This window comes from Orycteropus afer, unplaced genomic scaffold (assembly GCF_000298275.1).
Source record: "Orycteropus afer afer isolate SDZICR_OR568_19922 unplaced genomic scaffold, OryAfe1.0 scaffold00644, whole genome shotgun sequence".
NCBI lineage: Eukaryota > Metazoa > Chordata > Mammalia > Tubulidentata > Orycteropodidae > Orycteropus > Orycteropus afer.
The window spans coordinates 292,824-306,593 of record NW_006922231.1 but is presented as its reverse complement, the minus strand read 5'-3'; the positions used below and the strand labels follow the sequence as shown (position 1 = coordinate 306,593).

The 13,770-nt window shown below is 38.9% G+C and overlaps 1 protein-coding gene across 1 annotated transcript in view; it reads right to left on the bottom strand.

The window, feature by feature from the left end:
• The window catches only part of ABCB4 (ATP binding cassette subfamily B member 4), a 125,109-nt gene that overhangs the window by 43,073 nt on the left and 68,266 nt on the right, over nt 1–13,770 (bottom strand). Inside the window, exons 15-20 of the mRNA XM_007956621.2 lie at nt 11,810–11,986; nt 7,492–7,638; nt 5,084–5,188; nt 3,074–3,151; nt 1,682–1,765; nt 443–646 (exon numbers count right to left, since the gene is read on the bottom strand). Coding sequence (XP_007954812.1) covers nt 443–646; nt 1,682–1,765; nt 3,074–3,151; nt 5,084–5,188; nt 7,492–7,638; nt 11,810–11,986 — 795 coding nt within the window. The remainder of the gene's footprint in view (nt 1–442; nt 647–1,681; nt 1,766–3,073; nt 3,152–5,083; nt 5,189–7,491; nt 7,639–11,809; nt 11,987–13,770) is intronic.

Here is a 13,770-nt window from a genome sequence, read left to right as displayed (position 1 = left end):
CTTCCTTCCGAGGAGTGGCTGGTGGGTTTGAACCGCCAGCCTTCTGGTTAGCAGTCAAGCGCCTTAGGCACTATGCTACCAGAGCTCCTTATTTCATGCATAGTGTTGACAATTGTTAGTTGTAGTGAGCATAAACATTTAATTACTAAATATATATACACCAAACTAAAACCAAACCCACTGCCATTGAGTTGATTCTGACTTCCAGTGACCCCATTGGGTCTCCAATGTTGTAAATCTTTATAGAAGAAGGTAGCCTCATCTTCCTTCCACAGAGCAGCTGGTAGGTTTGAATGACCTTCTGGTTAGTATCCTAATACCTTACCACTATACCACCAGAGCTCCTTAAAATATACAAGTCATGCTAAATAATTCACATAAATTGAATTGAATAGACTGTCTAAAAACAATTCTTATTTAACTAACATCTTATTTGACCTACCTTTCCAGCTGCTTCCAGTTCTTTTTTATCTCTTTTGGCATTTCCAGCCAACATTTTCATTTCAACAATTCCGGATACAGCAATAATTGGAACCACCAATAACAGCAAAAGGGTTAATTGCCAACCATAAATAAATGATATGATAATACCAGTTCCAAGGTTAGCTGTATTCTGTGCAATTAAAGCCAACCTGGTTCCAGTAGCCTAGAAAAGAAGAAGGGTAGAGCAACTGTGTTTTAAATTCCAAATCCATAATCCAGCCTTAGACTTCTTGGTCAGAATTACAAGAGAGTTTTGTGTCTGCTATAACCTTTGCTCATTTTCATTACAATAAGCCTTTAACCTTGGCACACTTAACTCATGGGATGTTCTGGCAGATTTTCTTTATTCTGCCTTTAAACTCTCATTTCTCTACTGTCTACATGACAGCAATATTGTGTAACCAAGTAATAACTGCTCTGCTTGGTACCTAGGTGTGGGACACATTTCTTCATGAAGGTAATGTTTAAAGGGGAAATGAATTACTCTGGTAATTTTAAAGACCTTCTGTTTCAAAGGCATAAGGGGGAAGTTTACACACTCTAAAAGACCATAATGTGTACATATCCTTAGAGACTGTCCACCATAAAGCAAACTTAGAGATAATTAGTGTTTACATCACTCAGAAAGCAAGGGCTATTGTAGTGCACATTGCTGTTAACTCTCAATTCTCCCCTCTCCTCTACTGTGGGGAAGCAGTAAGCTTCAGAAAAACTGATCCCATTTGCAGGGGTGAGGGAATCTAAGCATGGCATTCTCTTGGAGACAGTTACTGGCTCACGGTTAGGCATATGACCCAAATGAGCCCAAATCGGATTTAAGAGAAGAGTTTTGGTTCAGTGGTTAAGATACAAGTGTACATGTTCTCTCATAGGATGGGAAACAAGGACGCTTATAGCTCTCACTGCTACAGGTATCTATCCTATGACCATGAGAGGAACCAGACTTAGGATGAAGGCAAGACTGAGGACGGAAAGCCACTCAAAGCCACACAGACAGAAGGAACGTGGGTCCTTGATAACATTTTTGAGCCATTGGATCAACCAACCCTGAAGTCTAACCTTTCTCTTATTGTTCATGTCAGTTTGAGTTGGGTTGTCTGTTATTTCCAGCTGAAAGCCTCCTAACTGATACAGCTGTGCCATCTATTTATTCAAAACTGTGTTGAACAGAAATAGTAGTAGAGTGCAGTCTACATACTCCTTGAACTTGGGAAGCATCTGACGCGAGTCTTGTAGAAAGTGCACCAGTACTGTTTTTATGGTCATCAAACCAGCCCATGTCCTAAGGCACAAAATACACCTTTAAATTAGTTCAAAATTAAAACAAGCAACAAAAAGCAAATGAAACCTCTCACAGCTTTGATGCTAAGGAAATAACCCACACTTAACCTGTATATTGAAGTGTAAGGGTGACATCACATGCAGTGTAGAACCCTGGTTCCTGCCATGAGCATACACCCTCAGAGTCCACCAGAACCCAGCCTCCCAAGCTGCTCTGTTGTGATGGGAGACAACATCAAGTTCTGGGCAGACAGTAGGATTCAACCAGATTGCATCTTGGTTTCCTGCAAGTATTGCCTGATGCTACAGGCATGTGGACATGCCATCTACCCACTCATCACAACTTGTAGTATGGACACATCTCTTTTATGGTGTTCCCTCTCATAAAGCAAGAAACACAGAGAAAGGGGAGCTTTATTGGACACACTCTTGTAAACTCTAGACAGGGGGAAAGAAGCTTTGGTTTCTCATCATGCTTTTTCTTTTTTTAAAAGATAGGATCAAAAGACTGCCTTAGGTACAATTTTAATTATATACTACTCATCCATAGCATCTTTTTCATATAATTTTCTCTACATAGAAATCAATTATAAGATCCTGAAAAAAAATCTGTAAACTCAGATTTGCTCAAAATATAACACTCTCTATATTCTCTTTTGTGAACAAGATTGTAATCACTCCCTGTCAACTGGATGGACTATATTCTGACCCTCTTTTATACCCTCTCTATGAAAATAGAGAATGCATGTCTGCACATTTTCCCACACATTCTGCACTAGACTGTAAACTTTCTCAAAGGGCAGATAGTACCTTACAGGTCCAGCTACCAGCACACTGTATAATATATAGTAAGTAATGATTAAATGAATTAATGTGAAAACAGAGCTCAAATAAGACAGAACAAAACACAATTACTAACATCTGGGAAAACTTACAATTATTATGGTCAGTTGTGGTACATAATGCTATCAACCACCTTTTCCTTTGTTTAAAGGCATCCTGGTGTCTCAACAGACTCTCCAGGGTCTGTGGAAGATCCAGACAAGAGATAGAAGTCTCTGAAGTTCCAGTATCCACATGGACAAAGATAGTTGCAGAATAAGCCAAAAGAAGCTACCTATGTTAAGCCTTCTCCTATGAAAACCTTGAGTGGTCTCTGGGTATTGAAAAACTAGGAAAATTTGGAAGGCCCTTGTCAGTCTTCTCCCAGGAAGATAACGTGAACCATAGCAAATCAATAAGAACAGAAAGAGGCTTAAAATGAAAGGAACCTGAAAAACGGAAAGCATTCTCCAGTGCACATACCCACCTGTCTTAGCATTGCTTTAAAAGCCATCAACCGAAGCCTTGTGGTGAGGATCTCTCCAGCTTTCCCAAAGGTGAAACCCTGGTTGAGAAAAAAGATTATTGTCCTTTTTGGTCATCACTGGTATTCTGACAAAAGTGTGTGTGTTCACAGTGATTTTACAGTTATTTATATATCAGATAATCAATTATCCAAATAACAAAGTCTGTGACTAACTACTACTCCAAAGTCCCAACCAAAAATTCATATACTTGTAAACCATTCAAAAAAAAAAAAAAAAAACAACTCACTGCCATCAAGTAGATTCTGACTCATAGTGACCCCCATTGGGTTTCCGAGGTGATAAATCTTTATGGAATTAGATTGCCCCATCTTCCTCCTGTGGAGAACCTGGTGGGTTTGAACCGCCAACCTTTTTGTTATCAGTCAGATGCTTTAGGCACTGCACCACCAGAGCTCCTCTGATAAACCATTATTAATAGCTGTTACTGTGTCCAATCAATTCTGACTCATAGTGACCCTACATTACAGAGCAGAACTGCCCCACAGGCTTTACTAGGCTGTGGAGCCATTCATGGGTTCAAACTGTCAACCTTTCAAGTTAGCAGCTGAACATTCAATTACTGTGCCACCAGGGCTCCATATACCATTAGCATGAAAGAGACTCATAAACCCAAAGGGAACTCTGAAAGTGTCATTTTGATTTCTAAGCCATTCTAAATAGGGTTATTTTTCAAAACTTTCAAGGATAAGAATTCAATGAAAAAGATACTGGATTCAACTACAACTGGCAGAGTGTTCCAAATACTTGAAGTTAAAACAGTTGAAAACAGACTAACATTTTGGCTTATGCAGTGTAGAGGGAGGAGGGATGTCAGGTACTATCAGGCTTCAGATGAGCTTGCTGGTTCCCTGTCAGCTCTCCCTGCTCCCAGACCAGGAAGCAATGAGGCTCCTCTTCCTTCCAAGCCTCTTTGCTAATTTCCTTTCTTTTAATTATGCCATGTTCAAACTGGAGAGTAGCCCAGATGCCCAGAATTGGGCCTGATTGTGCTCACCACCCCAAATCTCCAAGATAGGTGAGAGCCACTGTAGTGTTGGTATAGGCATGTTTAGTCGCTATGTGGTGTATACATCAGAACTCTTTGCTAAACCAGCAGAATCAGGATCTTTAATGATTTAATGATCTTTAATGACTGGGGTGACTTTACCCCAGTTGTCTTCCTTTCCTGGCAGATGGCTCTAGGCTAATGTGAACACCACAGTTCTATGCATCAGCCCACTGTTCCTGCAGCCCTGGAAACATAAAACTAGCTTCACTCTTTAACACACTAGGGCTGGGGGCTGGATTGAATCATTCAGTTGCTAATAGCAAGGCAATGGTTTCTACGTAAAAAGCTTGGCTTACTTTTATCATTGGTTCAGCAATACTAAGAGAGAAGCATGTCAAGCATGACTAAGAAACATTATTTTGCTGATTTAACAGATTGTATTTGAAAGGCCTGTGTGATGCAAATGGAGTTGCACACCAAAGAAACTGGTAAAAGGTTAGGTAGAAAAGTATAATTTAGAGCAAGTTTCACTAGTTCATTTTGGCCAATTCTTTAATATTTGAAGACAAAATAATCTATATTCTTTCAAATAGTTGGTCAATTAAATAGGGGAAAAAATAGAGAAATTATTTGATATTGGGTAAACAGTAAAAACAAAAAAGAGAATGCCATTGTACTGAATTTTTCCAGTTTGTACCTACTCAAGTTTAACTGGTTTTTATGTTCTCCTATGAATTCAAGTCTATTTCATTGGTAATGAATGTTTGCTGAGGGTGAACTAGTTAGCAAAGAGGGAAGTCACACAATTCCTGTTGCTAAGGAGCCACCCCCTATAACAGCCTGTGTGCCAACGGTATTTGCAATTCATTTCACTCTAATGATTTGGAAGCTCCGTTAGGTTTTAATTAAGTTCTCCAATTGAATATAGATTCCATAAGAAGGACAAATTAAGAGTACCTACCTGAAGGAAGAAAGTAAAAAAAGAAATAATCCCCAGACCTAAAAAAAGTAAGGAGAACATGTTGCACTTTTGCTGCTTCACTTCATCATCCCCTGGTCCAAAGATCTACAAAAGAACATTTAAAATACTCACTTGGATTACATGATCCTGTTTGTTCCTCCAACTACCACATTTTAAAAACTAGGCTACAAATATGAGGTTTTTATCTTTTTTCAAAATTGTGGTAAATAAATTATGTAGCAAACATTTGTTATTTTAACACTTTCCACATGCACAATTCTGACACAGTATGCAGTTTTTTAAACATGGGTTGGAACCTGCGTATTTCACAGTGTTGCAGATAGTTGCACATTTTAAAGTTGGTTCTTCTTCCTTTGCTCTTGCTGTTTCTTCTGCCCGAACTCCTCCCTGCCATGGCCCAGGCTTCCACCCTCACTCCACCAGGCCTCTGTCCACAGAGGTCTCCCCTGACCATTCTTCTTTAAATAGTAACCCCATTTCTGGCCCTACCCTTCTTTAGAACATGGGATATCCCTTAATACTATACTATCTATCTATCTATCTATCTATCTATATATATGTATTTGTATGTTATGTGTCTGCCTGTAGAAGAGTATGCTATTTGAGGGCAAGATGGTTTATTTTGTTCAGTGCTGTTTCTCTGGTGCTTAGAGCAGTGCTCGACACATAGATGCCCCAAAAGATAGTCTACATAGCTCTTGAATTCCAGGAGAGCTGGGGATTACTTTGTTCTGTAATTAAAACATGGGAACCTCAGCCTACATGACCCTGAGACCAGAAGAATTAGATGGTATCTGGCTATCAATGCCAACCACTTGGAAAGGGATTGAAATTAGAGATACTAGATAGAGTGGGAGGGAGCTCTGGTGGCCTAATCCTAAGGCATTTGACTGCTATCCAGAAAGCTGGCAGTTCAAACCCACCACACTCCTCAGAAGGAATGTTGAACAATACAGTTCCGTAGTGATACCACCTCAGAAACCCAAGGAGGGGTCGCTATGAGTTGGATCCGACTCAAGTGTAGTGAGCTTTAGTTTGAGTTTTAATTGTAGAGCAATGTTCATTGTCACAAAAATAACAGACTCATAATATGATGGACAATAACTCATCATTAACAAAAATGTCTCTGATAATGGAAAGGTTGACTAAGGTGGCTATATAATTATACAATATAAACACTGGGTTTTGTGGAATCAAAGATATTACTGATACCTTTCTATAAATATTCCCCCATGAATTTAATAATTGGATAATAGGAATTATCTTTCTTAATCTTAAGTTGTCCAAGCCTTGGAAAGGTTATTGAAATAGTAATGCAATGACTATTCCTTACTTTTTGAGTACTTATTACAAGGCTTACTAGAATACTTATTACAGAGCTAACTAACGTAAAGGCTTTCCATTCAAAAAACCAAACAAGTTGCCACTGAGTTGCTTCCAACTTGTGACCACTCCATGTGTTGTAGAGTAGAACTGCACTTCATACAGTTTCCAAGACTGTGACCTTGCGGAAGTAGATCACCAGGCCTGACTTCCGAGGCACTTCTGTGTGGGTTCAAACTGGCAACATTTCAGTTAGCCGTTGAGTGCTTAACCCTTTCACTACCTAGGGACTCTACTCTCCATATAGACACTTATATAATCTCATTTAATTCTCAGTAATCCTATGAGGATTTTATAGATGAAAAATCAGAGGTACAGAGAGGGAAAGCACCTTGCCCAATTTGCACAGCCATTAAGTGGCTGTATGCTGCCAGAGTCTGGACTCTTAAACACTATGACCTTAACTCTTCTCTTCTACCTTATCTCCACTTTCTTGTGAGACATGTGTTAGCTCCTCTCAACACACAGAGAAGGAATCATTGCCTGACACCAGTTTCACCAAAATGCAGAAAGTTGCTAATGAGAGTACTGTCTTCCTTGCTTTTTATATTATATAATTATACTAGTATAACATAGAATGGCTTTATTTTCCCTCATAGCTTTCCTCAGAAGGTAGTCACTGCCATCAAGTCTAATGTGATTTAAAGTGGCCCCTCTTTGGGTTTCCGAGGCAGTATCTCTATGGAAGTAGATTGTCCAGTCTTCCTTCCAAGGAGAAGTGGCTGGTGGGTTTGAATCACCAGACTTCTGGTTAGCAGTCAAATGCCTTAGGCACCACACCATCAGAGCTCCTTTTTTTTTTGAGTTTTTAATGTGGAATGGCTTTCTTTTCCCTCACAGCTTTCCTCAGGAGGTAATTAGGGACTCGGGAGTTATTTATGTTGAAGGTATTTTGTCCTTCTTGGGAATAAATCATAGAATGGATCCACCTGGTGAGACTGGGTTGAGGAACTGATGAGCTGATTCAAATGAAGCAGATACATGCTGTTTCTTTCCAAACTTACCGCTATCATCTCTGAGAAAATGATTGAAAATGTTGGCTGAAGTGCCCCATTGGCAATAGCACATATAGTTCCCACCACAAAGTAGGGCCATTCTGTTTTATTCAGTTTCAGAACCTTCAGGAAAGATACTTGTGGCACATTTGCATCCTAAAACATATAAATATCAGGACAAACTTGTGTAACACAAAAATTACCAGAATTTATACATATAGAAAAGGCATGGCTACTGCCCTCAGGGACCTGGCAAACTAGGTACAGAGAATGAGCTGTCTGTAACAAACTACTAGAGGACAAAAAAAAAAAAAAAAAAAAACCCACCAAACCCACTACCCTTGAGTTGATTTCAGCTCATGGTGACCCTATAGGGCAGAGTAGAAATGCCTCATAGGGTTTGTTGTTGTTGTTATGTGCTGTCGAGTTGGACCTGACTCATATCGACCCCTCCTTGGGTTTCTGAGGTGGTATCACCACGGAAGTAGATTGCCCAACCTTCCTTCCGAGGAATGGCTGGTGGGTTTGAACTGCCAGTCTTCTGGTTAGCAGTCAAATGCCTTAGGCACTATGCTACCAGAGCTCCCTTATAGTGTTTACAAGGCTGTAAATCTCTATGGAAGCAGACTACCTCATCTTTCTCCTTCAGAGAGGCTGGTGGGTTTGAACTGCTGAGCTTTTGGTTAGCAGCCCAGTGAGAACTCCTCTACTAGAAGACAGCATGTTATGAAATGCTAACAGATGCCCACTGATTGCACAGTATGAGCTGAGTATGAACTGTTCACCCAAGAAACAATCTTCATGGTATGATCAGCCTGTCTCTATTCTAGCCTCAGTAGACTGAAAGTTTGCAAGATCTGGGCACAAAATGCCCTAGAATTCAAGTACAGAGTCCTGGGACTATGTTCCCAGCTCTGTACTTACACAAGTGTGTGTTAGTCATACCTAAGTTACATGAGTTTAGCTGTACTTTTCTCACATCTAATGATCTAATCCTGTCTCTAACAAGGATGGTGTCAGTATCAAAGGAGAGAATGTACATAAATAACTGGATAAATACCCTTATGAATGTAGTAGACCATTATTAACCAAAGAACTTGGGCCTGGTCTTCTCACCCAGAACTCTGCCCACCACTGCCTTTTCTGTGACATGTCCTAAACTCTCAAAACCAAGTTAATCACCCCCCCCCCCTTTTGTTCTGCCAAGGAGCTCTGGTGGCACAGAGCTTAAGGCATCTGACTACTATCTAGAAGGTTGGTGGTTCAAACCCACCAGCCACTCTGTGGAAGGAAGATTTTTTTGAGTTTGTTCTACCACTGTTCTTTGTGCAGACTTCCCTTTTTTTGTATCTTAGCTTTTTTTTTTTTTTTCTTCCATCTCCTTTTCAAATGTGTGACCTCTTTAAAGGTGAGAACTATGTCTCCATATCCCTAGAAACTAGCCCAATGCCTGGCATATATCAGCATCTCAGCAAATGTTAAATTAAATGTCTGGTAGAGCATGACAAATTTAGGTGACATAAAGAACATTCTTATTATAGAAGCATTAAACTAGACACAAAAGGTACCTGTCAAATCCCCTTCCTTCAGATCTTTTAAATAGATTTTATTTGTGTCTCTATGAAATAGAGAAAGTAATAATAGGTTTTACTCAGGGCTCTTCCTTCAAACCATTCATTTTCTCTGTATTTTAGTCCCCCCTTTCAGATAAACATTATCTTCTGATGAAATAAGCCTTTTTCCAGATTGCTGCCCTTCAACACATATGAACAGACAGACCTTCCCAGTCCCTCTAAAACCAAGAAACTAAATCCATTGCCATTGAGTCAATTTTGACTCATAGTGACTTATGGAACAGAGTAGAACTGCCTCATATGGTTTCTAAGGCTGTAATCTTTATGGAAGTAAACTGCCACATCTTTCTTCCATGGAGCAGTTGGTGAGTTGAACTGCCGATCTTTTAGTTTGGAGCAGCGTGTTTAAACACTGTGCCACTAGGGCTCCTTTCTGGTCTTCTGTTGTTGTTGTTGTTATGTGCCGTCGAGTCAGACCCAACTCATAGCAACCCCTCCTTGGGTTTCTGAGGCAGTATCACTATGGAAGTAGATTGCCCCATCTTCCTTCCAAGGAGTGGCTGGTGGGTTTGAACCGCCAGCCTTCTGATTAGCAGTCAAGTGCCTTAGGCACTATGCTACCAGAGCTCCCTTCTGGTCCTCTAGTCAGACTTAATTTCTCTTTCCTTTTAATTTCCCATCCTCCTCTATGACAGTACTTACGTCAATCTTGTTCACTGTGTTATTTTCTGCCTCCACCTCTTAGTGATCTCCTCTAAAATACTGGGCACTAAAAATTTAGCAGAGTAACCCTCAAAATAAATGAGGAAATGTAAAGTGGACAATTTTACAGCCAGAATAGGGAAAATTGTTTATTTTACTTATGGTGATATAGTTCCATAATAGTATAATTGTTATTCTGCTTCCCACAAATATAGCAAGATTAATACCTCTAAGAGAGCCCTTATAATTTTTTATGTAAAATGACTTTAATATTCTAGGAAGAGAAAAACAGATGAAATAAACTCTTGGCAGGATTATTTTTTCCAGGCTAATACAGAATAAAAATAAAGTGAGTCTTTATTAACAAGTAACATCAACATGTATTCTAAAACCATTTCTTGAAATAAGGAAATGTCTTGGAATGAATTCCAATTCTATTATAAATTATTTTGCCAACTTGAATTAATAATATCCCATCATCACATGAGAAATGTTAAAGAATACATAATTTTGCTTTTCCTGGCCATGATCCCCCATTTCTTAGTAAAAGAATTCTAATCTAATTGAAAGTGGCCCATCCTAATTATAGAACCAACATTCTACCTCTGGGTTTCTCACCTCTTAGATTCTTTTATGTGAAATAGAAGCAGAAATTATTAATGTGCTTAAATTGATGTTATTCTGAGTCTCTTGATATAGGCAAACATAAGTAGTCCTACTTAAGTGAGGAGGTGACTATCAGGGTCTGTTATTTTTAACTAGCCTTATTTCTCTCTGAACCTCAAAGATGAATGGAATATTAATCTTGATATTAAGCACCTAAGCCATAAAGACAACATATTTGGATCTCTTTTTTTTCCATTAGAAATCCATTTTTAATTGGAATGGACTTGATTTCACTATCAAAAACATTTAAAATGTGCAATTTCCTTTTTTTAAGAAGACTATGGCTCATAGTCAGGTCCACCTTATTCATCAAAGTGACATCTTTACTTTTTAACACTTTAAAAAGGTCTTTTGCAGCAAATTTGCCATATGCAGTATGTCATTTGATTTCCTGACTGCTGCCTTCATGGGATCCAAGTAAAACAAAATCTTTGACAACTTCAATATATTCTGTTTATCATGATGTTGCTTATTCTTCCAGTTGTAAGGATTTCTGTTTTCTTTATGTTTATGTATAATCCACACTGAAGGCTGCAGTCTTTGATCTTCATTAGTAAGTGCTTCAAGTTCTCTTCACTTTCAGCAAGCAAGGTTGTGTTAAAAAGCAAAGATGTTACTTTGAGAACTAATATGTGCCTGTTCTATGCCATTCTATTTTTAGTCACCTTATATGTGCCTAAGGTATTTGACTGCTAACCAGAAGGCTGGCAGTTCAAACCCACCAGCCACTCCTCAGAAGGATGGTTGGGCAATCTACTTCCATAGTGATACTGCCTCAGAAACCCAAGCCTCCTTGGGTTTCTGAGGCAGTATCACTATGAGTCAGGTTTGACTCCACGGCAGTGTGTTTGGTTTGGTTTGGTATATGGACATTAAAGCTGGATAATGAATAAGGAAGATCAAAGAACTTATGCTTTTGAATTATTGTGTTTGTGAAGAATATTAAATATACCATGCACTGCCAGGAGAATGAAAAAATATATCTTGGAAGAAGAATATCCAGAATGTTCCTATGAAGCAAGGATGACAAAACCTCTTTTCATGTACTTTGGATGTGTGATCAGGAGGGACCAGTCCTTGGAAAAGGATATCATGCTTGGTAAAGGGTCAGCAAAAAAAAGAGGAAGCCATAAACAAATGGATTGACACAGTGGTTGCAGCAATGGGTTCAACAATGGGTTCGCATAGCAACGATTGGGATGGCACAGGACTGGCAGTGTTTTGTTCTGTTGTATGTAGGGTTGGTATGAGTTGGAACCAACTCAACAGCACCTAATAACAACAGCATGGCTCAGAGTAGGAATGATCTAAACCTGAAAAAGGTTAAGAATTTCAACATCAAAACTAAAAAGTAAAAGATTGATTTTAAGTGAAACACAACTCACAAGTTCATTGGTTTCTACATTAAGACTATTCTGATGCATTCGTGAATTTCTAAGGCTTTTATGAGTAGAACTCCTAAATATGCGAGGTTTCCATCCATTTGGGGCCATACCAGTGGTAGCATTTTCATCATTTAGATCAACTTCAAACTCTTCTGAATGGATTTGATTTCCTGATGTCTGAAAGAACAAAACGTTAAATTGTGCGTATATCCAGATTCTTGTAACCTTCAAATTTAGAACCACATGGCAATTTTTTTTTTAGGCTTATCTTTTGGCTAAAAGTTGAACCCTAGGAGAACAAGGGATAGGGTTCAGTTCCCAGCTTGAAGGATATCTAAGAGCCACAGTCTCGAGGTTCTGCCAGTCTTCATTACACCAGTAAGCCTGGTCTTTTTTAATTAAAAAAAATTTTTGAATGATTTTGTTTTGTTCTTTATTTTTCTCCCATTCCACTGAAGACCCCCTACTGAAATCCCTTCTAGAGTGGTCAGGAGTAGTAGTTGGTCTCAGTTGTGGAGGCAGGGGTTCACATGGTCCATTAGTCCATTGGATTAATTGTTTCCTTGTGTCTTTGATTTTCTTCATTCTTCTTTGCTCCAGACAGGGAGAGACCATTAGCTGCACCTTACATGGCAACTCACAAGCTTTTAAGACTCCAGTCACTATGCACCAAAGAAGGATGGAGAACATTGTCTTTGTGGACTATGTTATGCCAACTGAGCTCAGTGTCCCCTAAGCCTATGGTCCTGAGACCTCATGCCCACAAAGCAATTGTGAATATTACATGTGTCAAAAATTTTAAGATTCTATAACAACTTCTCAATCAACTCTAGCTGGAAAACTGTAAGGAAGTCTGTCAACACATGGAAGTATAAAAGTCTAAAAATGACAGAAAGTTTAAATTCCATTTAACAATATGAGAATTAGAGCATAGGAATTTTTAAAAAATGATTTAAAACAAATCCATTAGACATGTAGGAATTTCTTCAACATACAAGAATCTGGTGGGGGCCCTAGTGGTGTGAATTTGAAGAAACAAGTCTTATCCCCCACCTCTCTTCACCAGAGACCCACTGGGATGTATCAGTGCTACTAATTGTATCAAAATCCATATTCCCTCAAAAACTTTTTTCATTTCATTCAAAATTCCTTCCATTACTGAAAACACATGGTTTCAATTAAAAAATTCAAAGCAGAAAATAATCCATTCTTGAAGGGTAAGGATCTCTAGCCCAGTGCCCACTAAGGGAACATCAAGCCAACCTTGCTATAGTTGAGCTTTAGATCTGGTTTTGCTCCCTGTTTGTTTACTCGATGTCCAAGTATGTATCTCGATGAACCTTAGTCTTATATGAACTCAATCTTATGGCCTGTATCTTACTGCATCTATAGTAGCATGTGTATCTTAATCTCTGCACACTGTCTGAGGCTAGCTTTCTAGTTGTATTTTGAATACCTGAATGATTATCCCCTGTGTACTCATATATATTGCCTTTAACCACACTGCAAAGATATGTTGTTCCTAACACTATTTATGATCGAAACTGTTTTCTACCGTCTCCCCACATAAACCAAACTTAGACTAGAGACTTATTCTTATAAATGATCCTCTGCATTCTATTTACATCCACTCCTATACTGCTACCAGATTAACTTTCGTAAAAGTAGCTCTGCTTGAATTATGCCCTAGCTCAAAAATCTTCCATATCTTCCCACTACCTGCTCTTGCCTCGTTCCTCCAAAATCTTCCTCATACCAAGTCAAACTGGACATGTCACATGAATGCCCCCCTTTATCTCTTTTCCCTTTTGTAATCTTATCTATGCTGTCAAGAGGTCCATAACAATGAACAGTTCTTCCCACTAGCCCATTTCAATTTTTTTTTTAAATTCTGATTTGGATGAAGATTTACAGAGCAAATTCACTTTCCATACAGCAGTTCACATATACTTTGTCTCATG